This window comes from Thamnophis elegans, chromosome 15 (genome assembly GCF_009769535.1).
Source record: "Thamnophis elegans isolate rThaEle1 chromosome 15, rThaEle1.pri, whole genome shotgun sequence".
Taxonomy (NCBI): Eukaryota; Metazoa; Chordata; class Lepidosauria; order Squamata; family Colubridae; genus Thamnophis; species Thamnophis elegans.
In genome coordinates, this window is record NC_045555.1 from 43851095 (window position 1) to 43876465 (window position 25371).

The following is a 25371-nucleotide window of genomic DNA, read 5'->3' on the forward strand; positions in this document are numbered from 1 at the left end:
CTCCAGAGGCTTCTGAAACCTCTGGAGGAGCCCCGGGGCAGAGGCTATTTTCACCCTCCCCGGGCTTCTATAAAGCCTCTGAAGCCTGGGGAGGGTGAAAAAAGCACACAAAAAATGAGGGGGAGCGCTGATTGGGCGCACATGCGTGCTGGGGTCATGGCAGTGGTGGGTTTCAAAATTTTTTGGAAACTCTTCTGTAGGTGTGGCCTGCTTTCCGGGTCCACTGGTGGAACCTCTTCTAACCGGTCCGGTAGATTTGACGAACTGGTTCTACCGAATAGGTGCGAACTGGTAGGAACCCACCTCTGGGTCATGCGCATAGGATTATGAGTGTGGCACACCCGCGCACCCCCCCCCTGTGGTCTCCCCGCTTTTGGCATGTGAGCCACAAAAGGTTCGCCCTCATTGGGTTAGCCTATAGGCCACATCAACGTACAAGTTCAAACACATATTACCAATACAATTCCAATCAAACAATTTAAAATGAGAGTAGGGTAAAATACAATAGTTATAGGATAAAATGTTATTTAGTACCCATTTAATACTTGATTTTGGTGGATCTTTCAGTCTACGTCAGTGATCATTCAACCACTATTGCACTGGAATAAAAATATTGAAGCTTTAGATTGTCTCAGCAATGGGTGAGTGTGTGCACGCATAGCCATAGGCATCTTCATTTAATTGTGGAAAGTCCTTAAGGTATAAATATAAATGGATCTGTTTCATGAGAGTTCATATGAGCACGCTCCCCTAAGATGGCATAAAAAGCTAAACTATGTAATGATCAAACTTTTTTAAAAAAAATGTTCCAGATTTTGAACAACACGACGAATTAATTTCAATGTCAGCACCTCTCCATTTAATAATCAGGAAAGAAGACCATGAGACTCCATTTGTGGAAAATCAAATGTACTTTTACTAATTAAAAATGGTTAAAGAGCGGTTGCATAGCGAAGTCTGGTTAATTAGGCGCGAAAGCAGTTGATATATAGAATAGCCCATTCCACACCCCCTGGCATCATAGGCCTAGTCCAATCATAAGTCCTTCAAGTGTCAGGTGTGAGATAACTTCAAAAGACATCATGAAGATGGAATGTCGGTGCCGTTAGCCCAGGCGGGAAACATCCACACATGCGTAGTCTGTCCATCCAAAGACCTCCAGAATCTTCCTCCAGCACAATGAGTAACCCCCCCCCCCCCAAATACTATGCCCTCCCTCCCCGTTTCAATGGCAGCTGAAGCAACAGCAAAGCAGAAGCTGACATTCAAATTATATTGTTTTCAAACTGAAGGTTCTAATTGTGAAAGATTGAAACTTGAAATAGGAGCTTCCAGATTAATGCTGGATTTTTTTTTAAAGAATAATAAACCATACTCTGAAACTTCTTTATATAATGCAAGGATGTCTCTTGGGCACTCAGTTGAAGGGATCTTATTGTTTGATCTCCATTCTGGTTTTGTTCAAAGACTATCTACATTATCTTTTCCTAATCTGTAGACCTCTTCTGAACACTGAGCACAACTCCTGTTTGACCTTTCGAGAGAGTTGATGTCATGCTGAAATTGAAATACAAAAAAACAGAAACCTTCAGGGCAATATGCAAACCATTTTCCAGATAGAAATGCCAATGTTCCTGTAGCCACTCGCTCTGCAAAATTCCCGTCGTCTTCTTTCTATACACAGAATAAAATAATAATAATTAAAAACATCTCACTTGGCACATTATGTATGTGCGTGGGAATGGTACTGTCATAACTGCAGCCAGGAAAATTTTAATGCTGTCATCACCAGCTTGTAATGGCATCTTTTAGAAGAGAGCTCCTGCAGGCGTGCACTTTCGATGGAAAAAAAAAAAAAAAACAGAGGATCAGCTACCCACGATGTGCTGAGCTGGTCTGTTGAATTGACAGCAAAAATGATTTGGGATCGGAGGTTTGGAGTTCAGTGCCTGTTGGATAGTATTTTATGCAAATGATCTAATCCTAGGAATCCCAACATTTAGTATGCATTGGAATTTGAAACCTATTTCTCAGGACACTGAATGACGCCCAAATGGTTGGTGAGATTTACGGTAATACCAACTTTCTCCAGTCTGGGGTCCTCCAAATTTAAGTCTCAGAATTCCCAGTTAATTCTCAGAATTTTGGGAATTGCAGGCCAATTGTTCCTCTCTGTAATTGTTAAGAGCTCCATTAACAGCTGCTGGTGCCAGCATGAATTTCTTTAAACACTTTCACAGTATTGATGCCCTCAAAGACTCTCCTTCTCTCCCTCTCCCCCCTCTCCCCTCGCTCTCCCCTACATCCATCCATCCATCATCCATCTGTCTGTCTGTCTGTCTGTCTATCTATCATCTATCTATCTATCTATCTACCTAACTAACTATCTATCTATCTATCATCTATCTATCTATCTATCTATCTAACTATCTATCATCTATCTATCTATCGATCTATCTATCGATCTATCATCTATCTATCTATCTAACTATCTATCATCTATCTATCTATCTATCTATCTATCTATCTATCTATCTATCTATCTATCTATCTATCTATCTATCTAACTATCTAACTATCTAACTAACTATCTAACTATCTAACTATCTATCTAACTATCTATCATCTAGCTAGCTAGCTATCTAGCTATCTAGCTATCTATCTAACTATATCATCTATATCTATCTATCTATCTATCTATCTACCTACCTACCTACCTACCTACCTACCATCTATCTATCTATCTATCTATCTATCTATCTATCTATCTATCTATCTATCTATTATCTATCTATCTGTCTACTATTTATCTATTATCTATCTATCTATCTATCTATCTATCTATCTATCATCTATCTATCTATCTATCTATCTATCATCTATCTATCTATCTATCTATCTATCTATCTATCTATCTATTATCTATCTATCTGTCTACTATTTATCTATTATCTATCTATCTATCTATCTATCTATCTATCTATCTATCTATCTATCATCTATCATCTATCATCTATCATCTATCATCTACCATCTATCTATCTATCTATCTATCTATCTATCTATCTATCTATCTATCTATCTATCTATCTATCTATCATCTATCTATCATCTATTATCACATTTAGATGTGGCCCATCTCACTATTGAAGTGACACTGGGCGGTTTTCAGTTAAAAAAAAAAACAATAAAAACATAAAAAACACAAAATTAAAAGACAAGAGTTAAAAAGACAAAGTAACTCAGCTACTTTCCCTTGTTTGCCTTTAGGTGAATTCCAAAAACACAAACAAAAAAAGGGGTTCTTGTTCATAATAAAAAAAATAGAATAAAAAAATGTAAGGATGGATGGATGGATGGATGGATGGAAGGAAGGAAGGAAGGAAGGAAGGAAGGAAGGAAAGTTTTCTGGAAAAAGCAAGTATAATTGTGTTTTATCACTTCCTTTTCCCACCAAACTTTTCTCATCTGAAATGTCCTATTTCCAACTAACCCCTACTAAGAAAAAAATAAAAACCCACTCAGTCCCTTATGAGAAATGAAACCATCCTGGAGGACATGTATGGTGTGTCCCTTTGATCAACTTGCTTTAGGCCAAAGAAGCTGCTTGGATAAAGCAGCAGAAGGTTCCAAACCCAAAAGGAAAGCAATAGCAATAGCAGTAGACTTATATACCGCTTCATAGGGCTTTCAGCCCTCTCTAAGCGGTTTACAGAGAGTCAGCATATTGCCCCCAACAATCTGGGTCCTCATTTTACCCACCTCGGAAGGATGGAAGGCTGAGTCAACCCTGAGCCGGTGGGATTTGAACCGCTGAACTGCTGATCTAGCAGTAGCCTGCAGTGCTGCATTTAACCACTGCGCCACCTCGGCTCATTCAAGTAGTCCAGGTGACATGATTCAACTTCTACATGATGACCGAGAATCTTCATTTTCCTATCGTCAGCATATGTAACTCTCTGGGTGAAGTCAGATTTGAACTCTGCGTGAGGCGGGGTTGGGGGAATTCTCCAGGGCTCTTTCAATTTTGTGTTTTCATCACGAGCACCTTTGTCTTCCTAAAGGAATGCAGAATTGCTGGTATGTTGCAACATAGTTCCGGGTTTATTTTCCCCTCCGGTGAATCATTTTTTCCATTGAAGACTTCTATGTTTCTTACCTAGAACCGGAAGTGTCAGAGCATGTTTCGTTTTGTTCTAAGAAATGTTTCCTTGTGAAAATAAGGATTGATCACTGTGATGTTTTAGCACTAATTATTATGTTCTTTGTCTAATGCTATTTGTTGAACTATTCACCCTTACCCTCCCGGCGTAATTGGTTCAGAAAGAAGCATCTACCTCCACGGAAATTGTGAATGTTGGTTTTGTTTTTAATATGTTGTCTTTGTCTCGTTTTCCCCCTTTCCCTTGTCTTCTGGGAGCCGCCCGCAGTCCTCTGGGAGTGGGCGGCATACAAGACTAATAAATAAATAAATAAATAAATAAATAAATAAACAAACAAACAAACAAATAAATAAATAAATAAATACTTTTAAAAAATTCATTTGGAAACTCCCTTCCTATAATTTAAATAACTGCACTACAGAATGAAAAAGAAAGTTCTCAACTTTTATTTTGTATTTAATTTGTATTTAATTAGATTTATAGGCCGCCCAATCCCGGAAGACTCCGGGAGGCTTACAGAAAGAAACAAATCTTAAGAAAATATAAAGAATTAAAAAAGAACAGAGAGAATAGATTAAAACCACATCATGCACCCACTCTGGTCGAGGCTAGACCTCGGTCATGAGGTCAACAGCCCCAGGCCTGCCGGAATAGCCAGGTTTTAATAGCCTTTCGGAAGGCCGTGAGAGTGGGTAAGGTCCGGATCTCAGAGGGAAGTTCATTCCATAGGGTCGGAGCGGCTACATTGCCTGGCTGACGGCACCTGAAGCAGGCCCACTCTGTGCGATCTTATCGGCCGTTGGGAGGTATGCTGCAGTAGGCGGTCTCGCAGGTATGCTGGCCCTATGCTCTGCGCAAAAAACAAGATGGCAGCACCTTAGGTGCAGTTTGGGGGTGAGACTTGGTTCAGGGGCATGGCAGGTCTGGTTTGCTGCCGGCTCCAGCGACCCAGGCCACCAAACCACTATCAATTCGGCTGAACTGGTCCACACTGGGAAGAACCCGCCACTGAATTGAAGACTAAGCTTTGTAACGCCACATTGGAAGGTTCACTCCAGTTTTATAAGGAATCATCGATAGACAACAATTTCTATGTGATTCTCACACTTTCCCCCTTGTGAATGTTTATTAAGTATGGAAAACTCATTTCTTCTACCTGAAATTGTTCTTGTGAGATCAGATGGCATGACTCATACATCAAAGCTCTCTTTTTTTTTAACAAAACATTTTAAGAGCAGTTACTTGCCAGGGAAATTCCATGTAGAAATTACAACACACAGCTCTGAATCTATTTCAGGTCAAGCCGTGTGTCTATCACGACCCGCAGAGCTGTAGTTCACTGCACAAGGGAAATACAAGCAGTGGAGAGTAAAGAAGGGTATTTTTATTTTGTGGCTGGCTACAGAAATATTAAGCTAAGACATAAGAAAAATCAAGTGTACTAGAACTCTGTTTTACGAGAGGCTTAATCAGTGCACATTTATAATGCATTCTCACAGCCATCAAAGAAGGTGTAGGAACCAGAACTGGGTTCCTACCAGTTCGGACCGGTTCGGATGAGTAGATAGTAACTCAGCCTGCCAGAAGCATTTATTTTAGTACTGCATATGCATGTATGGTGCACATCAAGTGGGGTGCACAATGCGTCTCTGAGCAAACCAGTAGTAGCAGCAACTGGAACCCACCCCTAGTAGGAACCCTTCGTCCTCTATAATTTTCCTATGGGAATAGAGAAACAGGATGAGGGAGAGCTGCAGCCAGGGAAACGATCAGACAAGAGACATCTCAGCCCACAGAAGTAGTAGAAGCATCTTAGAAGGGATTCTCTCTAGTTCCCTGGAAAGATAAGGGGACTTGCAAGATTCTATTGACTGTTTTGGTTAAACAAAAGAATACAATTAAGTTCGTTTCCATTTGGAAACTGCTTTTGGACTTTGTGCCTGAGCTGGGGGGAAAAAAAGTAAAACTTTGATTTTGGGTTTTCCTGATTAGATAGGTTGGTAGCTACAGAAATGGCTATTAGCAATAGCAATAGCACTTAGACTTATATACCGCTTCAAAGTTCTTTACAGCCCTCTCTAAGTAGTTTTATAGAATCAGCATATAGCCCCCAACAATCTTGATCCTTATTTTACTGGCTTCGGAAGGATGGAAGGCTGAATCATCCTTGAGCCAATGAGAATTGAACTGCTGGCAATTGGCAGAATTAGCCTATAATACTGGATTCCGACCACTGCACCCTATAATATAAACATATATTAGATTATTAGAAGAACCATGGTGCAGCTGTGGTCACTGTTTCTTAAGTTGCAGTCCGCGGGCTTCTTGTGATATCATCACAGGGGATCTATGAAGGCTTGAGGAAATGTTATGATTTAAATCTTGAATTAAGTTTTGGGGGTCCGTAGCCATGGTCTGTGGCCACAAAAGTTATTTAAAGGGGCTCCGTGATGAAGAAAAGATTGAGAACCATGGTTTACATCAGGGTCTCCAACCTTGGCAACTTTAAGCCTGATGGACTTCAAGGCCGGCTGGAGAATTCTGGGAAGTCCACCAGGCTTAAATGCATCCAGTTTTGGTCACCACACCATAAAAAAGATGTTGAGACTCTAGAAAAAGTGCAGAGAATAACAACCAAGATGCTTAGGGGGTTGGAGATTAAAACATATGAAGAAAGTTAGAGGAACTGGGCCTGGCTAGTCTAGTGAAGAGAAGGCTAGGGGAGACATGATAGCAGTGTTCCAATATTTGAGGGGCTGCCACAGAGAGGAAGGGGTCAAGCTATTTTCCAAAGCACCTGAAGGCCAAACAAGGAATAATAGATGGAAACTGACCAAGGAGAGATTGAACGTAGAAACAAGGAAGAACTTTCTGACAGTGAGAACAATCAACCAATGGAACAACTGGCCCTCAGACGCTGTGGGAGCTTGATCACTTGAGACTTTCAAGAAGAGGTTGGATTGCCAGTTGTCAGAAACGGTGTAGGATCTCCTGCTTGAGCAGCTTGATGACCTACAAGATCCCTTCCAACTCTGTTAATCTGTTAAAGTTGCCAAGAATGGAGACCCCTGGTCTATATCATTGGAGATCTTCTATCTTTGTACGTAGATTCTGAACCCAGACTTGATACTGTAATCAGATGCTGCCACCTGCTGAAACGTGATCAATGTGCATCCAGATAAAAATTATAATTGGTGGTTGTTTTGTTTGCCCAAACACCACGTCATACTTCGAAGGAGTCCTTCATGAATTGTGTAATGTCTTATGTTCTTATGTAAAGCAGCGATACTGCACTTGGCAAAGAACTCCTGAGGTAGTATTAGTGTAGTTTTTGAAGGACGCTTATCAGGAACATTGCTGTATCAACTAGTCTTGTTACTGATGTTATGCATGCCGAAATATGCCATGTCAATCCAATCTGGAAAACAAAACAGATGTTGTTCTTTTCAGATAGAGGGCTGAAACAAAATGGGAATGTGAGATGAGTTCCCAAGAGAACCGTCTGTTGAATCAATCCTATTATATAAGAATTGCAGATTGCTTGATTATGAAAAGGATGGCATATACATTTTAATAAATCTTTAAAACTAACACAACTGTGATTTTTATCTGAAAAGCCTTGAGAGTTTTAAAGATTACCTCTTTTAATCTTCTGGGTGGCTGCACTCTTTCTCAATTATTTGAGTAACTTTATCAGCCGCATCATTAAATTTAAGTTCTCTCAGACTGGTGATTAAAGTCTGACAAGAACCTTTTAGCCCGTGCGTTTGGTGCCAATGTTCCAGTAGTTTTATTTTTTGTTCAGAAGAATCGTACAAATTATCATAGATGATCCCATCAATCTGAGGCGTACTAATACCCAATTTCCGAACAAGCTTTTTAACTTGGTTCACTTCCATATCACATACAATTTCAGGAATGAAAGGCTTCAGGTTCATATCTGCAAAGGAAAATAAGAGAAAAAAATGCATGCCATTATAATAATCAATTATTGTCTTCAATTGTTTGTCTTCAATCAATTTTAAGGGTCGGTCTATAGACATCAAAATGATAACGTGAAAAGACATCACCCTAACAACCAAGTTTCATACGACTGAATTCTCAAAAGTTTAGTAAATTTAAGCAAATGAGCTTCCCAATCATAGAATGCAGCATAGCCAATATTTTCTGTTAAATAGGGAGAAGAGGTGAGAGAGGACTCAGGCTTCAGTGACAACCAACAGCTCTTGATTCGGTAACTATGTACAGATCTAGCGCTGGTGTATCTGACAGCTAGGCCTTTTATAGGGAGCTGTCAGACGGCTCAAGCATTTTCTCGCCCTAATGGAGGACCTTGGTGGAGCCTAGTGCTCCAGTCTCAGTTATGTAACATATTCACTTACAGTTTAGTTTCTGAAGGGTTCTAAATGTCTACCAACATTGCAAATTAGCAGACATATGAAAAGGAGAAGTTAGAAACGTATTCAGGTTTTTTTAAAAAAATATATTCTTCTTTTCTCTTTTGCTACTTGTGGTATATTTTAATTTTTGTTAAATTTGCTCCATTAGTCTATTTTTCTTTTTATTAACATGTAGTACACACACACACACACAAACACAAATATACACACAAAGACATCAGTGGTGGGTTCCAGATCCCGCTGCAACTGGTATGCTGCAACGGGGCCGGGCATCCACCACGTGCATACGCACCCACCGCCTGTGACGCTCCAGTTGCTCAGTGTAAATGGTCCGGTTGGGTCAAATACAGGTAAGGAGAGTGGGTAGGCGGGTGGGTCCTACGGAGCACCGTATCGGAACGGTATCTGGTGCTCCCAGCAGGCACCAGTATGCCTGTACCGGGGTGTACCAGGTGTAACTCACCATTGACACACACACACAGACACACACACACACACACAGATAAACACACACACACACACAGAGAGAATGTACACAGAGTATAAATAAATGGAGATTATGATATTAATTATTACTTTTAATAATTTATGTGTAAAACTTTTACACGTAACAAACACATTTGGGGCAGGGGAGAAGGAATGTATTGCTAAGGCCATGATTTTCACAGATGTAACCAGAGGTGGATTCCTGCCAGTTCGCACCTATTCGGTAGAACCTGTTCGTCAAATCTACCGAACCGGTTAGAAGAGGTTCCACCAGTGGACCCGGAAAGCAGGCCACACCTACAGAAGAGGGTCCAAATTTTTTTAAAACCCACCACTGGTCCTTGGATATGATTATTCTACACTATCATGCTCCTATTTATAAAACTCAGTGCCTCTGTGAAATGTAAGGATGACTACTGCATTTGTGGTGCAATCAGAACATTGCGTGTGTTGAAGTTGCTTTAACGCAAACCAAAGATGCCTTTTAAAAAACACGTTTGCGTCATATTCTTATGCATGCCAGTGCTGTGTGTGAGGTCATTTAAGGTGGTTCTGAAAAGTGTCGTCAGCATCTTCATATCCGGTCACATGGGCGGCAAGCCACTCCCATCCCATCACATGGGTGGCAAGCCACTCCCACAAAGGAGGCCACACCCACAGAGTAGGTTCGAACAATTTTTGAAACCCACCACTGGATGTAACATAATGGCTGTTGAAACTAAGCCATAAGAAAAGAACAACAGTAACAACAACAAAGCTAATGCTGGAGAAAATGGTTAATAAAGCTACGAAACCAAAGCTTAAATATTTTGCAAAAACCGAATGCAAAGGTGATTAGAGGAGATCCAAAAGGAGTTTTCAAAATGGGCAAAAAAAGGACAGTAACTAGATATTGTCACTAATGGCCAAAGCTTGAGCTTACAAGAATTCACAGCAGTTCCTGGCAGAAATATTCTTGAAATAATATTTATCAGCTAATGAGGAATCCGAAACAACTGAATAACAGAACATTTATAGCAAAGGCCTAGATGACAGTATTCCTATATGTTTAATAAATAGAATTGTGCAAGGCTACAAGCATAAAGTGAGTTACATTGGAAAGGAGTTTCTGTGAAGGCTTCTTTCTTTGTTTTGGAAATTCCCAATCACTTCTCTAAGACTTCTTCCTTGAGATCATTCAAATTAGAAGATCATTACAAGCCATTTGTGAATTGGACTTAGAAAGAAACTGGAAACCAATTCAATACTGGAGTAATTTGCCTCTATCAGGGCTAGGATAGCATACTTGGATTGCAAAAATCAAGAAGCTCGTGAAATGCCAGCAAAGCATTACTAGATCTCTAGACAAGGCAAAGGGGATGAACAACCTCGTCACCACATTCTGGATTAATGAAAGACCATCCATTACAGAACAAATCTTAGTGGTAGAATGACATAACTGAGCCATTACTATAGTCCAGTGGTTCCCAAACTTGGCAACTTTAAGACTTGTGGACTTCAACTCCCAGAATTCTGGGAGTTGAAGTCCACAAGTCTTTGCTGGCTGAGGAATTCTGGGAGTTGAAGTCCACAAGTCTTTGCTGGTTGAGGAATTCTGGGAGTTGAAGTCCACAAGTCTTTGCTGGCTGAGGAATTCTGGGAGTTGAAGTCCACAAGTCTTTGCTGGCTGAGGAATTCTGGGAGTTGAAGTCCACAAGTCTTAAAGTTGCCAAGTTTGGGAACCACTGCTATAGTCCAACACAGCCCAAGTATAAAAGCAAGCACATGCAAGCATATAGTACAATGATTCGGTTTTAATTTTGTATGTACCTGGATACTTGATTATCATCTGGACCTAAAAGGAAAAAAATAAAAAACAAATGATCCATATCCACACCGCCAAGCTTTGCTTCCTTTTTTAATATTTAATTTTTTTATTAAAACTTTTAAACCAGAAAATTAAAGATAACACAAAGTAATAGAAAATCAGGAAGAAGAAAGAAGAAATCGAAGAAAAGGAAAAAAAAGAAAAACAGAAAGAAAGAAGTACACAGAAGTGACTTCCAATATTCACCATGCAAATTCTGCAAAGTAAATGCCACTTTTTAAATTAGGATTAGGATATACTATTTTGTTCCCAAACGGTGAAGTTTCATATCATATCTAAAGAACTCTTCAGCAAAAGGAGCATACTGTATATGGATTGAATTTGATCTTTGTAATAAAGAAGATCGGTCCTGATCAGAGGTGGGTTCCTATCAGTTCGCACCTATTCAGTAGAACCAGTTCATCAAATCTACCGAACCGTTTAGAAGAGGTTCCACCAGTGGACCCGGAAAGCAGGCCACACCTACAGAAGAGGTTCCAAAAAAATTTGAAACCCACCACTGGTCCTTGGATATGATTATTCTACACTATCATGCTCCTATTTATAAAACTCAGTGCCTCTGTGAAAGGTAAGGATGACGACTGCGTTTGTGGTGCAATCAGAACATTGCGTGTGTTGAAGTTGTTTTAACGCAAACCAAAGATGCCTTTTAAAAAACAAGTTTACATCCTATTCTTATGCAGGCCAGTGCTGTGTGTGAGGTCATTTAAGGTGGTTCTGACAAGTGCCGTCGGCATCTTCATATCCGGTCACATGGGCGGCAAGCCACTCCCATCTGATCACGTGGGTGGCAAGCCACTCCCACAAAGGAGGCCACACCCACAGAGTAGGTTCAAACAATTTTTGAAACCCACCACTGGTCCTGATGCAATCAAACATTATCAAATAAGTAGTGGCTCTGAATTGAGAGGAAATGAAAAACATTTAACAATTATACTTCATTCCCATCCATTTCATTGGTTTTCTACACATGTGTTTATTGGCCTGAACCCATGATGTTCAACCAACCACTTCTTCCCTTTTCAATCAAATTAATTTGTCATTTGTGGTGAGGAAAGTAAATAAACAACAAGAATCTCCACAGACTGGAACAGTTTATTGAAACAAGTACTGGTTTATATTCAGGAATGATTTTAAGAACTCTCCCAACAGAGACAAAATGTCCGAAATGAATGTCTCTATTTTGTAAGTAAGTAAATGAGAAACAAAATACAAAACAATAACTATGGCAAGTCACATCGTTGAACAAAACGAGTGACAAAGCTAAAAAAACAAATTCAGTGCCCCAATAAATGAATAAATAAATACAAGAATAGTAAGGTATAGTATGCAGTTCTAAATTTTCTCAATGTCTGACAGAACCCATTCTCTTCTTGACAAAAAGAAGGGTATTACAGTTTCGGGGTGTCCATGGGGACCCATGTTATTTTTATAGCATGGTCATGGCCACAATTTCAACTTTTTGACCCTCCAATAGATGTCTCTGCACAGATGGACATCTCTACCAAGTGGGTCTCACACCTTACTTCAAGGATTAGAAAGAACATCTGAGCAATGTAAGGACAAAAATCACAAAGAAGCATTAGTAGTGGAAAAACACCATTACTACTATTAGGAGCTAGATGGAGGCTTGTTGGTTTAATGTCTTAAGTCAGTGGTCTCCAACCTTGGCAACTTTAAGACTTGTGGACTTCAACTCCCAGAGTTGAACTCTTGATATGATTTGATTTGATTTGATTTACTGCATTTCTATGCCGCCCTATTCCCAGAGGGACTCAGGGCGGCTCACAAACCAAAGTAAGGGGGGGGGAATACAAACATGGAAAAAAGACAACAGACAAGCAACTACAACAATTTAAAAAAAGTCAACAACCACACAATTCGAGCGGGGGCGGGAAACTCATCAGCCCCAGGCCTGTCGGAACAGCCAGGTTTTAAGGGCTTTGCAGAAAGCCTGAAGGGTGGTGATAGTCCGAATCTCCACAGGGAGCTCGTTCCAGAGGGCCAGAGCAGCCACAGAGAAGGCCCTCCTCCGGGTAGTAGCCAAACGGCATTGGCCGGTAGATGGAATTCGGAGGAGGCCTAATCTGTGGGATCTAATGGGTCTATTGGAAGTAATTGGCAGCAGGCGGTCTCTCAAGTACCCAGGTCCAATACCATGAAGGGCTTTATAAGTGACGACTAGCACCTTGAAGTGTATCCGAAGACCAATAGGCAGCCAGTGCAGCTCGCGGAGGATAGGTGTGACATGGGTGTACCGGGGTGCACCCACAATCGCTCGCGCGGCTGCATTCTGGACCAGATGAAGTCTTCGAATGCTCTTCAAGGGCTGCCCCATGTAGAGCGCATTGCACTCTTGGAGTTGAGGTCCACAGGTCTTAAAGTTGCCAAGGTTGGAGACCATTGTCTTAAGTTACTCTTCATCATCTTTCTTAGTTCTTTGAATTACTTCAGAAAAGGAGACTCACATGTGATTCATGGTTATGGCCATTTTGATTTGGAATATTTAGCCTCATTTGACCTCTGCACCTTGCACCTACAAAGGAACACAAAGAATTATTTGCTAGACAGTCTTCAAATAACCAGAAACAGCATATTAGGAATATGCTTATACTACGTGTGAAATGTAGTAATTTGCACGCAAAATTTCTGGAATTTGTGGTGACTGGAGTTCTTAAACTCTCTTTTAATTTACTTCAATTTGCCATCTTAAAATGAAGTAAATCTTAAGTAAATCTTAAAATGGCAGGATGCTCAAACGTGGAAGTGAGATGGTGTATACGCCACTGGGATTTGCAAGTTGCCAGTGCCTGACAAGGAGCTTGTGGTTCACTCCCATTTTTTAGGGATGTCGTCTGTGTCTAATCCCGTCTTTTAATCAATGCATAATCTACAAAAATCTGGTTGGTGTGTTTTGTCACACTAAAGCTATGCAAACATGAGAGCTGGTAGAATAGGAGCAACAAGTATCTGGCCCAACTTTTGCCTTCAAGCCAATATTGAGGATGTCAACTGCCACAGTACATGTGCTAGTGTACTTTGATACCAGGCAGTTGACAGTATGCCATGAACTCTGGGGAGAGTGGATGGGAATGGGAATGCTTGGGGGAAAGTGAAAGTAACTGCGGTTGTTCTGACCTAGGCTTCCTGATACAGTAAAAAACACACACTTGGTCCTAAAAACCCTCTTTTTATTTCAAAGGCTGTGAATTATGTTCATTCACAGCCCACAATGAGTCCCAAATAGTTGAAAAGAATTCTACAGTAGGCTGCCAAATTCCTTTGGGATAAGGCTGATAAGCACCCACCTTTATCTTCCTTGAAGCACTGCCAAAGACTTAATTGGCAATTAGCTTGGCAAGGCCACACGGAGCAAAGAATCAAAACAGAGCTTCAGAAGGTAAACTAACCAGCAGGAACCAAGTTGCTTCTTGCAAAGGCTCATGTGAGCCGAGGTGGCGCAGTGGTTAGGGTGCAGTACTGCAGGCCACTTCAGCTGACTGTTATCTGCAGTTCAGCGGTTCTAATCTCACCGGCTCAAGGTTGACTCGGCCTTCCATCCTTCCGAGGTGGGTGAAATGAGGACCCAGACTGTGGGGGGTGATATGCTGACTCTGTAAACCGCTTAGAGAGGGCTGAAAGCCCTATGAAACGGTATATAAGTCTAACTGCTATTGCTATTGCTATGTGCCTTTCCTGCTCCTTTATGTCCTATGGGAGGGGCCAATCACCTCTAAACCTTACTCCCGAGTCATCCCTTCTGTCTTAACTGTTCTTGCCTCTGGCAGCTATGCACATGTGCATACCTGGAACAGAGAGAGCCTGTTCCTCTGCCTCGCTGCTGTCTGATTCTGGAGGTTCTGGAGACAGCACACAACTCCCAGATAGCCCTGGCCCCTTCTCTGCCTTTGACGCAGAGCCCTAGTCCATGCCTTCTCCAGACTCCAGGACTGGCCGATGTTCCTCCCCAACCTCCTCGCTGTCTGACTCTTCTGCCAGTTCTGCAGACCACAACAGCTGTATCACCCCTGTGAGACTGCCTCAAAGTCACCTGGTTGGGAGAAGAAGGCTTGAAATGACCATTCTGACAACATCTTGCTTGAACCTGATTGGTCAGGGGGGCATCAGTGAAGTGAGGCAATTAAGGGAAGGTAATGTTGAATTTAGGGATTTTGGCATGTGATTCTCAATTCTGGCGCTACTGCAATACACTTAATAAAATTATACCTTTCTCAAGAAATGGAGCCAAGGATCATTACCATTTAGAGGATTAAGTATGGGTAGGTTTGACAGATGAATCAAATACTGCCACGATAAACCTTCCCATTTTGAATGCATTCCATTAGGGGCCAGAATTTTAAATCAGTTAGGTTAGGATTTTATTTATTAATTAGACTTATATACCACTTCATAGGGCTTTCAGCCCTCTCTAAGCGGTTTACAGATTTTTAGCAAATTGAGTCATCAAATTGCCCCCAACAACAATCCGGGTCCTCATTTCACCCACCTCGGAAGGATGGAAGGCTGAGTCAACCTTGAGCCGGTGAGATTAGAACCGCTGAACTGCAGATAACAGTCAGCTGAAGTGGCCTGCAGTACTGCACCTTAACCACTCGGCTCCTCGGATAAAGCGAGTAGACAATATTACTTGGATTCCTTTCAATTTGCTGTCCAAGGTGAGAATTTTCCTCTATCTCCAAGAAGAACCTTGACTTCCAAAATTGTTGAAAGAGGACCCAATTGGGTTTTAAACGTAGGATGGAAGCTTTGGGAGATAGTTGTTCCTCTGCATACTTTAAAAAGTAATAGTAAAGTTTATAATGCGTTTTTTTAAAGGAAAGTGATATCAACTTACGATAGTACCAATATAAAATCGATCCCACAGTCAATGCAACAAAAGGCAGAATTAAGCAAAGCCACCACAAATCACCTGTGAAGAAGAATATTTAATAACATCACATTTTCCAATCCATATGGGTCAATTTGCAGATTTTTGAATCAGTTCTGCTAAACAAAGCAACAAATGTAGTGCTAAAAATGGAAACAGAAACGGGCTTCGAGGGGAGGAGCTGCCGCCGTCGGGAGCTCAAAAAAGCTCCTGCCAGGACTCTGGTTCGTATATCTTATAAGATCTATAGATATCTCCCCTTTCTGGCAGAAAGGGGCAGAGAGGAGGTCAGTCGTTAGGATCTCTTTGTAATTCATAGCTTTTTTTTTGCTGTGAATGGAGAAGAGATTCAACATTAGCTGAGCCTTTACTCCGGCCAGTTTTCCGCGCTGCCTTTTTTGCAGCCTAGGCAGATTGCCTCCCCCCCCAGGACAAAGCTAAGCTATTTAAAAGCCAATCCGGGCGGGGACCATTCCCGAGGAATTTCTTCTATTACTATTTAAAATACCAGCTTCAATTTCGCAAAAGGCTCCCTTTCTTTTTTAGCTGCGTCACAAGATGGCGATCTCGTAGCTTTTGTGTTTGATGTGACGTACCTAGTAAGCCCTACCCTCCTGAAGGCTTCTCCGTACTAATTGCTAAAAGATTAACTGAGGGGAGCACAGACTTTGATTTTTGGCTCGCTTGATTGCTTGTCTTTTATTCTTATTCTGGAATGGCTCCCAAACCTAAACAGAAGCGCTTCCTTAATAACATATCTCCAAAAACTGCTATGAAGTCGCTACCCTTGTCTCCTACACCCTCCACGGGAGATTTGCTAACACAAGAATTCCTTCTCAAAACGCTTAATGATTTCAGACAGGAGATTAATCAACTGATATCGGATTTATGTGATCAATTTGATGCTAAAATTGCTCAGGCAAAGCAGGATATGATCGGAGTAATGACAGTCATGACAGATTATATTGCTGAAACGGAGGACAAATTGGAACTTTTGGAAGAAACTAATCTTAATCTGATATCAAAAATCCAAACGTTAGAACAGGAAATTGAATCTGCCCAAAAAGAACTTGTCATGATAAATTATAACAAGGCTGCCTTTGCTATACGAGTTAGAGGACTGCGTGAAAACCAACAGGAGAATTTGAAACAGACATTCTTTGAGGCTTTCAGTCGCTTGGTGGGAAGTCCGGGACTTAACTTTGATTGGCAGATTCAAAGAATTTACCGCCAGAATTCCTGGGTAGCAAAACAGCGACAGCTTCCGAGGGACATAATAATATACTTTACTACAAGGGAATCTAGAAATGAGATAATACAGAGGCTCTACGGAAAGAGGTTGAGAATTGATGGGGAAGACTTGATTGTTTTTAAAGAGATACCATTTCAAATATTAAGAACAAGAAGACAGTACGCTTTCTTAACCGAAGAACTCAGAAATTCTCAGATTCCATACAAATGGGAAGTCCCAGCTGGTATTACAGTTACATTTGGCAACCAAAAACACCGCATTAACTCCGTCGGTGAAGCCCGAAAATTTTACTACGAGACCCTGAAGGCGGGACTTCCTGATTCATCCGGATCTGGGGAGAGACAAGGAGAAGGAGAAGACAAACAGCGAGACACGTGGCTACAAGGCGGAGGGTGTTGTTTTTCTCTTCCGGAAGGGCAGAAGACTAAAGAATAAAGACTAAGCGATGTTTTTAAAGTTTTATGATTTCTGTCTGGGATAAAATGGAAAAGTGGCATATCGATGATGAGACATGGAGACTGAAAGAAGCGTTGCTGATTGTGGACATATATTGTACAGAAGTTTTGTCTGAACTCTAACTCAAATTGTGCATGAACTATTTTCTTAGGCGAGGAGAGCGGAAATTGTGATCTTTTTGAGTTGCGGTTTGGGACGAACGGAGTTGGGAGGTGCGTGGGAGAGGGAAGGGCAGCGAAAGTTTAATTAGATTACCTGGGGCTAGAACGCAAGCTGATGTTTGTTTGAGTTGCTATTTCAATATAAGGTCAAGAAAGATTGGTCGGAGAGTCTTCAGGAAAGTGGAGTAAATATGGGAGGAGCAATGGATGCGGATAAAATATATATGTGGATATGGATAAAGGCAGGGTGGAAGGTAAAAAATTTATATGTGGAGGTGGGTAAGGATAGAAAGGGAGGTGTTGGAAATGAAAAATGAAAGAAGTATTTGAGTTTAATGGTGTTATAGAAAGGTTTGGATATTTGGATAAAAAAGAGATAAATTAAAGGTCTGAATAGATAGGCAAAGCAAGGAGACTTTTAGTTGGGGAATTCTAATTGATCAACTTACCTGGCTCTAATACAGTTTGAAACCCTGCAAGTAGCAAAATAATCGAAATTTGGAATGAGTCACATTGTTTAAGATTTACAGATAATGGGAAGCTGTGTTAACGTAGTGGGTTTATTGACCCTTTTTGTTTCTTTCTTCTTTTTGTGTGTGAGTGTGGGTGTTTTTTATTTCTTATTTTCTACTATTTTTCCTTTTTCTTTTTGGCTTTATTTTTATTTTATTTTTTTAATTTTAAAGTTAGCTGGCCTTATTATACTCAAATGCTTGTTAAAGAATTATGCCGGGCATGGGACCTGCGAAGCCGTAAGGGGGTTAGGGAGGGGGGATTATAGGGGGGAGGGTGGAATTACAGTTTCAATTCTTAGAACAATAAGAATTCACTTGTGTACTGCGGCTCGTTTTTCTTTTTTTTTCTTTTTTTCTTTTTCTACTTTTATTGTAAAAAACAAATTGAATTGTATGGATACACCAAAGTGAGGAGAAGAGGGAAAGAGAAGGGAGAAGTAAAGAGGGAGTGAGAGGGAATGTATGGAGGGTGAAATGGAGGGAGGGGGAGATGTCTGAGGGGGTAGGGAAGTAGAAGAGGGGAATGCTGGAGGGGTGAAAGGAAAGTTGGAGGGGGAGAAGAGAGGGTGTATGGGGGAATGAAGTGTTATGTGGGGTTTTTTTTTTCCTTTTTTCTTTTTTTTTTATGCACAGTATATAAGTGATTGTATAAAATGAAAATGAAAATGAAATAAAAGATATATATGAAAAATGGAAACAGAAACCACACCTGGTAGAATTTTAAACATTCCTTTGAATTAAATAGAATCAAACAGAATACAGGTAGTCCTTGATTTATGGCCAGAATTTGGAGCCAGAATTTCTATTGCTAAGCAAAGTGGTTGTTAAATAAGTAGTGCTCAGTTTTATGTTTTGCTACCATTAAGCAAAACCCTGAAGTTGTTAAGTGATTCATGAAGTCGTTAAGCGAATCCGGCTTCACCCATTGACTTTGCTTGCTGGAAGCCATCTGGGAGAGTCACAGATGGCAATCATGTGAACCCGAGAGGCTATACCCATAGTAAATGCCAAGTACCCAAATTTTAATCATGTGTCTGTGGACATATTAAATAGCAATAGCACTTAGACTTGTATACCGCTTCACAGTGCTTTACAGCCCTCTCTAAGCGGTTTAAGGAGTCAGCCTCTTGCCCCCAACAATCTGAGTCCTCATTTTACCCACCTCGGAAGGATGGAAGGTTGAGCCAACCTTGAGCCTGGTGAGATTCGATTTGCCAAACAATTGGCAGGTGGTCATCAGCAGAAGTAGCCTGCAGTACTGCACTCTAACCACTGCGCAACCTCAGCTCATACAGATGTAAGTGCGAGGACTGGTCATAAGTCACTTTTTTCAGTGCTGTTGTAAGTTTGACTAGTTGCTAAGTCAAGGTTGTAACTCAAGGACTACCTGTATAATTGATTACCCATTTTATGCTACAGGTTTGAAACCATTAGCTTTTGCTAATCTCATGTTGATGCCCAATTATTTATTTTATTTTATTTATTTATTAGACTTCTATACCGCTTAATAGGGCTTTCAGCCCTCTCTAAGCGGTTTACAGAGTCAGCATATTTCCCCCACAGTCTGGGTCCTCATTTCACCCACCTCGAAAGGATGGAAGGCTGAGTCAACCTTGAGCCGGTGAGATTAGAACCGCTGAACTGCAGATCAGTCAGCTGAAGTGGCCTGCAGTACTGCACCCTAACCACTGCGCCACCTCGGCTCTTTTAATTATGTCCTGAACAGACACACAGTAGTAATACTATATGCTCTATAGATAAGATCTCTTTTGAGTTGAATTAATTTTTGGTGCTTTTATGGACACCATCCTAGACATTTATAATGTTGCTCAAACTCTGTAGACATACTCAAACTCTTTGGAAGAGGAACCAAGTTTGACAGTGACTCTTCCAAACATTGGCCAAGTATCTGCAAAATCCAGATATTTGGTGAAATCCAAATGAGTGAACGTCATGAATATGGGTTGTCATCATTTTGAGGGGAGAAACTCATGAAAAGAGTCATTTAATTCTTAAGATGGATTTAAAATTGTTTAAAAAATGAGTGCTAGGTAAAAACTGTTTGCTTCCATTCAATTCATCCTGGCTGAATATTGGGCAAATTAATAAGGGGGCAGATTTCTACAACTGTCAGAAAATGAATCAAAGGCAGGTGAGATTGCTTGCCAAGGTGGCAGATGAAGTGGTAGATGAAGCGAAAGGAAGTAACGGCAGAGAAAGAGTTTTGGACAGACTGGCTATTAGAGCCTCAATGGGCTGAAAAATAGCCTTGCATACATTCAAATCCAGTTCTTCCCATGGGCTTCAACAGGGAGGGGTATCAAGCAAACTCAAGATAAAAGATACAATCATTAATCAAAGATGCACACAGATCACAAAAAGAGGTGGGGCTTCCATTGTGAAGTTGTGCTCCTTAGTTACCCCTTGTATCCTTCCTTTCTGGAGCATTAATCTGTTCTGACCTAGGCTTCCTGACACAGTAAAATCAGATGCTTAGTCCAACATTTATTTCAAAGGCTGTGAATTATGTTTCATTCACAGCCTGTAATGAGTCACAAATAGTTTGTAAAGAGTCCGACAGAAGTCTGCCAAAGTCCTTCGGACTAAAGCTGATAAGCACCTACCTTTATCTTCCTTGAAGCACTGCCAAAGACTTCATTGACAATTAGCTTGGCAAGGCCACATGGAGCAAAGAGTCAAAACAGCGTCCCCAACCTCCTCACTGTCCAACTATGGTGCCAGCTCTGCAGACCCTCCGGTGGACCACAACATGATCAAACATAGTTCATTAATCAAATAAATAGTTACCTTTTGTGTTATCTTGTTTTTCCCCACAAACCGTGTTTTGTGTTCGGGTGCACTCTTTTGCAATGATGCCACTTTTACACCTGCAGATTAAAAGAAAAGTGGATAACAATGAGGAGGTCCAATCAGAGAAAGCTTTTCATCTGATCAAGTTCCTCCTTCTTGAATTTTGGTGTATTCTACAGTCCCTTTCGCCTTGATGGATCAAAATGGTGAGAGGTGCATTGAATTGCTTGCTGATAAGGAAGGTTCCCATGATCTCCCACAATGTGTGGAGAGATATCTCAGAGGAAAAGAAAGTGAAGGCTGTATACTGTGCTCATTTTTGCCTTCCCAGCTTTAAAAACTTTAAAAGCTGAGGTGGCGCTGTGGATAGAGTGCAATACTGCAGACTACTTCAGCTGACTGTTATCTGCAGTTCGGCGGTTCAAATCTCACCGGCTCAAGGTTGACTCAGCCTTCCATCATTCCGAGGTGGGTGAAATGAGGACCCAGACTGTTGGGGGCGATATGCTGACTCTGTAAACCGCTTAGAGAGGGCTGAAAGCCCTATGAAGCGGTATATAAGTCTAACTGCTATTGCTATTGCTAAAAGCAATGTTCTAGGCATCCAGCATCAATCTTAGGATTTGGCTTATCCTGTCAATTGCTGATATGAGCCAAGAGATTTGGTGGTGTATAAATTCAATAAACAGATAAGTAGCATTTATTTATAAAAGTTGTATCAGAGCCTTTGCCACACAAAATGTTACATTGAAAAGGACAAGAAGGATGTTGCAACACTCAGAGAAGGGGCATGTGATAACCAGCTATCAACCCATAGCAATAGCAATAGCAGTTAGACTTATATACCGCTTCATAGGGCTTTCAGCCCTCTCTAAGCGGTTTACAGAGTCAGCATATCGCCCCCACAGTCTGGGTCCTCATTTCACCCACCTCGGAAGGATGGAAGGCTGAGTCAACCTTGAGCCGGTGAGATTTGAACCGCCGAACTGCAGATAACAGTCAACTGAAGTGGCCTGCAGTACTGGAAGCAGCCCTCTCTCAATAGAGGGGGAAGGTGTAAGACACTACTTGTCTTGCTTTCCTGATCTGCTCCCGAGTTGCCATGGGCAGAAGAATGGGAAATTGCACCTTGCAGCTGCACTGAGGAATGCACACCTCCGTCAAAACAAAAGACATCCTAGCCACCCAAAGTCAAGGCCATCTCCACGGAGACCCGCAACGGCCAGAAGGAATGACTTCTATAACTTGTGAAATTGTTTTGTTGGGAATGTGACTGATGACACACTCTGGGGGGAGGCGGAAATAGGATCAGAGGTAAGGCCCAAATTGGGTGAAGGTTGGCATTCCTAATAAACAACTGGATTTTTCTTGCACAATGGTTTGAGGCTCCTGATTTTATTAAGGCAATGGTTGGAACCCCAACATCTATCCTGTCTACAACATGAGTTATACTTTCAGCAGTTCCAAGGAGATTCCACCTAATCCTTCCCCCACCATCCTGCCAGAACCAATGAACCTTCTTGGATGAGAAGCAAAACATCTTCTTCTTCTTCCTGAAGCTCAGTGCCTTTGGAAAAAGAACCTTTGAGACATCTGGTTGAGTTTGCTTAAAAGGTCAAGGTTCCCCTTGCACATATGTGCTAGTCATTCCCAACTCTAGGGGGCAGTCCTCCTCTCTGTTTCAAAGCCGAAGAGCCAGCACTGTCCGAAGACATCTCTGTGGTCATGTGGCCGGCATGACTAAACGCCGAAGGCGCACGGAATGCTGTTACCTTCCCACCAAAGGTGGTTCCTCTTTTTCTACTTGCATTTCTACATGCTTTCGAACTGCTAGGTTGGCAGAAGCTGGGATAAATAATGGCAGCTCACTCCGTTATGCGGCGCTAGGGATTCGAACTGCGGAAGAGCCAAGGTGGCGCAGTGGTTAAATGCAGCACTGCAGGCTACTTCAGCTGACTACAGTTCAGCAGTTCGGCTGTTCAAATCCCACCAGGCTCAAAGGTTGACTCAGCCTTCCATCCTTCCGAGGTGGGTAAAATGAGGACCCGGATTGTTGTTGGGGGCGATATGCTGACTCTGTAAACCGCTTAGAGAGGGCTGAAAGCCCTATGAAGCGGTATATAAGTCTAACTATTGCTATTGCTATGGCAACCTTTCTGATCGACAAAGCTCAGCGTCTTAGCCACTGAGCCACCGTGTCCCTACTGAGTTTCCTTACTATTTCCCTTTTCTCTTTCCCCCTCTAATGATTGTAGACAGCTGGAGAATTGACTAGAAGTCCCCCTCCCCATTTCCATTTCCTTGTCTGCTACTGGTACTACCAAGGAATCTTCTGCCCCTTCCTCCCAAATATTTTAAGGTTTTATAGGCCTCCCTCCTTCTGCCTGAGAAATGCAAGTCTTCTTGCACTTCTTGTTTGCGATAAATCAGTATAAGATGTGAAGCTTTAGGTAGGTTGAATTTCTGGAGAAAAGAGATAAATGGTCACAACTGCACTGAAATATATGAGTATCTAGTTGGTATGGTATGGTATTTTATTATTTGTATGCCGCCCTTTTCCGGGAGGACTCAGGACGGCGAACAATTCAAGGGGGAAAAAAAGGGGGAACATAAAAGACAAAATACACATAATAAAAGTAGGCAACAGTCGCACAACCATACATGTCGAGAGGGGAGGGAACTCATCACCCCCAGGCCTGCCGGCAAAACCAGGTTTTGATGGCTTTTCGGAAGGCCTGGAGAGAGGTGAGGGTCTGAATCCCTGCGGGGAGTTCATTCCAGAGGGCCGGAGCTGCCACAGAGAAGGCCCTCCCCCGGGTAATAGCCAGGTGGCATTGGCTGGTAGATGGCACCCGGAGGAGGCCAACCCTGTGAGATCTAATGGGTCTGTGGGAGGTAATTGGCAGCAGGCGGTCTCTCAAGTACCCAGATCCAATACCATGAAGGGCTTTATAAGTGACGACTAGCACCTTGAAGCGTATCCGGAGACTGATCGGTAACCAGTGCAGCTCGCGGAGGATAGGTGTGACGTGGGTGTACCGGGGTGCACCCACAATCGCTCGTGCAGCTGCGTTCTGGACGAGTTGAAGTCTCCGAATACTCTTCAAGGGCTGCCCCATGTAGAGTGCATTGCAGTAGTCCAGTCTTGAGGTCACGAGGGCGTGAGTGACTGTTGCGAGTGCCTCCCGGTCCAGGTAGGGACACAACTGGTGCACCAGGCGAACCTGGGCAAATGCCCCCCTGGTCACAGCCGACAAATGGTGTTCTAAAGTCAGCTGTGGGTTCAGGAGGACCCCCAAGTTGCGAGCCCTGTCTGAGGGGCGTAGGTTTTCACCCCCCAGCCTGAGTGATGGAATATTGACCAAGTTTTTGGGAGGAAAACACAACAGCCACTCGGTCTTGTCTGGATTGAGTACAAGCTTGTTAACCCCCATCCAGTTTTGTCACACTTAGTACTTACTCATCACATTTCTCACAGTGGCGGCAAGGCTTAGTTGAATTGCAAAAGAAACCAATCCTACACCTACATTTTACATTCTGGGTGATGGTACAATTTGTTTCAGTCTCCATCCCTAAAATAAATGAAAACACTTTGTTATTCAAATATATTTTTTTTTTAAAAAAAATCTTATTTTTAAACTGCCTGCCATAATTTGAAGACCAGACACCCTCTCAAGGAAAATAATGCTGTTCTTCCAATACATGAGAGAATTTCAAATGAAAGACAAAAGCAGAGGTGGTATTCAGCAGGTTCGGACCAGTTCTGGAGAACCGGCAGCAGAAATTTTGTATAGTTCAGAGAACCGGTGAATAGCAATAGCAGTTAGACTTATACACCGCTTCATAGGGCTTTCAGCCCTCTCTAAGCGGTTTACAGAGTCAGCATATCGCCCCCAACAATCCGGGTCCTCATTTTACCCACCTCGGAAGGATGGAAGGCTGAGTCAACCTTGAGCCTGGTGGGATTTGAACAGCCGAACTGCAGAACTGCAGTCAGCTGAAGTAGCCTGCAGTGCTGCATTTAACCACTGCGCCACCTCGGCTCTTTTTACCACCTCTGACTGGCCGCGTCCCTATCTATTATCTGCCTCCCGAGTCCCAGCTGATTGGGGGGAATGGAGATTTTACAGTATCCTTCCCCTGGCATGCCCACCAAGCCACGCCCACCAAGCCACACCCACAGAAACACTAGTAAAACATTTTGAATCTCACCACTGAACAAAAGGCTATTCTTTGCACTGTCACTGGCCATGTAAATTGCATCTTTCAGTAATAGATGTTTGACTGAACATTCAGAGAAACTTTAAAATCAGAAGCACGTCACCCATAAAGCCAATCTCTACTTGAAAACAGGTCTGTGGTTGGAAAAAAT

General features: G+C 41.9%; 1 protein-coding gene across 1 annotated transcript in view; it reads right to left on the reverse strand.

Moving 5' to 3' along the window:
• Positions 1–7170: 7170 nt before the first annotated feature.
• The window catches only part of LOC116518352 (tumor necrosis factor receptor superfamily member 6-like), a 50185-nt gene continuing 31984 nt past the window's right edge, over positions 7171–25371 (reverse strand). Inside the window, exons 5-11 of the mRNA XM_032231686.1 lie at positions 24460–24571; positions 20997–21076; positions 15772–15846; positions 13385–13452; positions 10859–10883; positions 7803–8103; positions 7171–7581 (exon numbers count right to left, since the gene is read on the reverse strand). Coding sequence (XP_032087577.1) covers positions 7808–8103; positions 10859–10883; positions 13385–13452; positions 15772–15846; positions 20997–21076; positions 24460–24571 — 656 coding nt within the window. The 3' untranslated portion in view covers positions 7171–7581; positions 7803–7807. The remainder of the gene's footprint in view (positions 7582–7802; positions 8104–10858; positions 10884–13384; positions 13453–15771; positions 15847–20996; positions 21077–24459; positions 24572–25371) is intronic.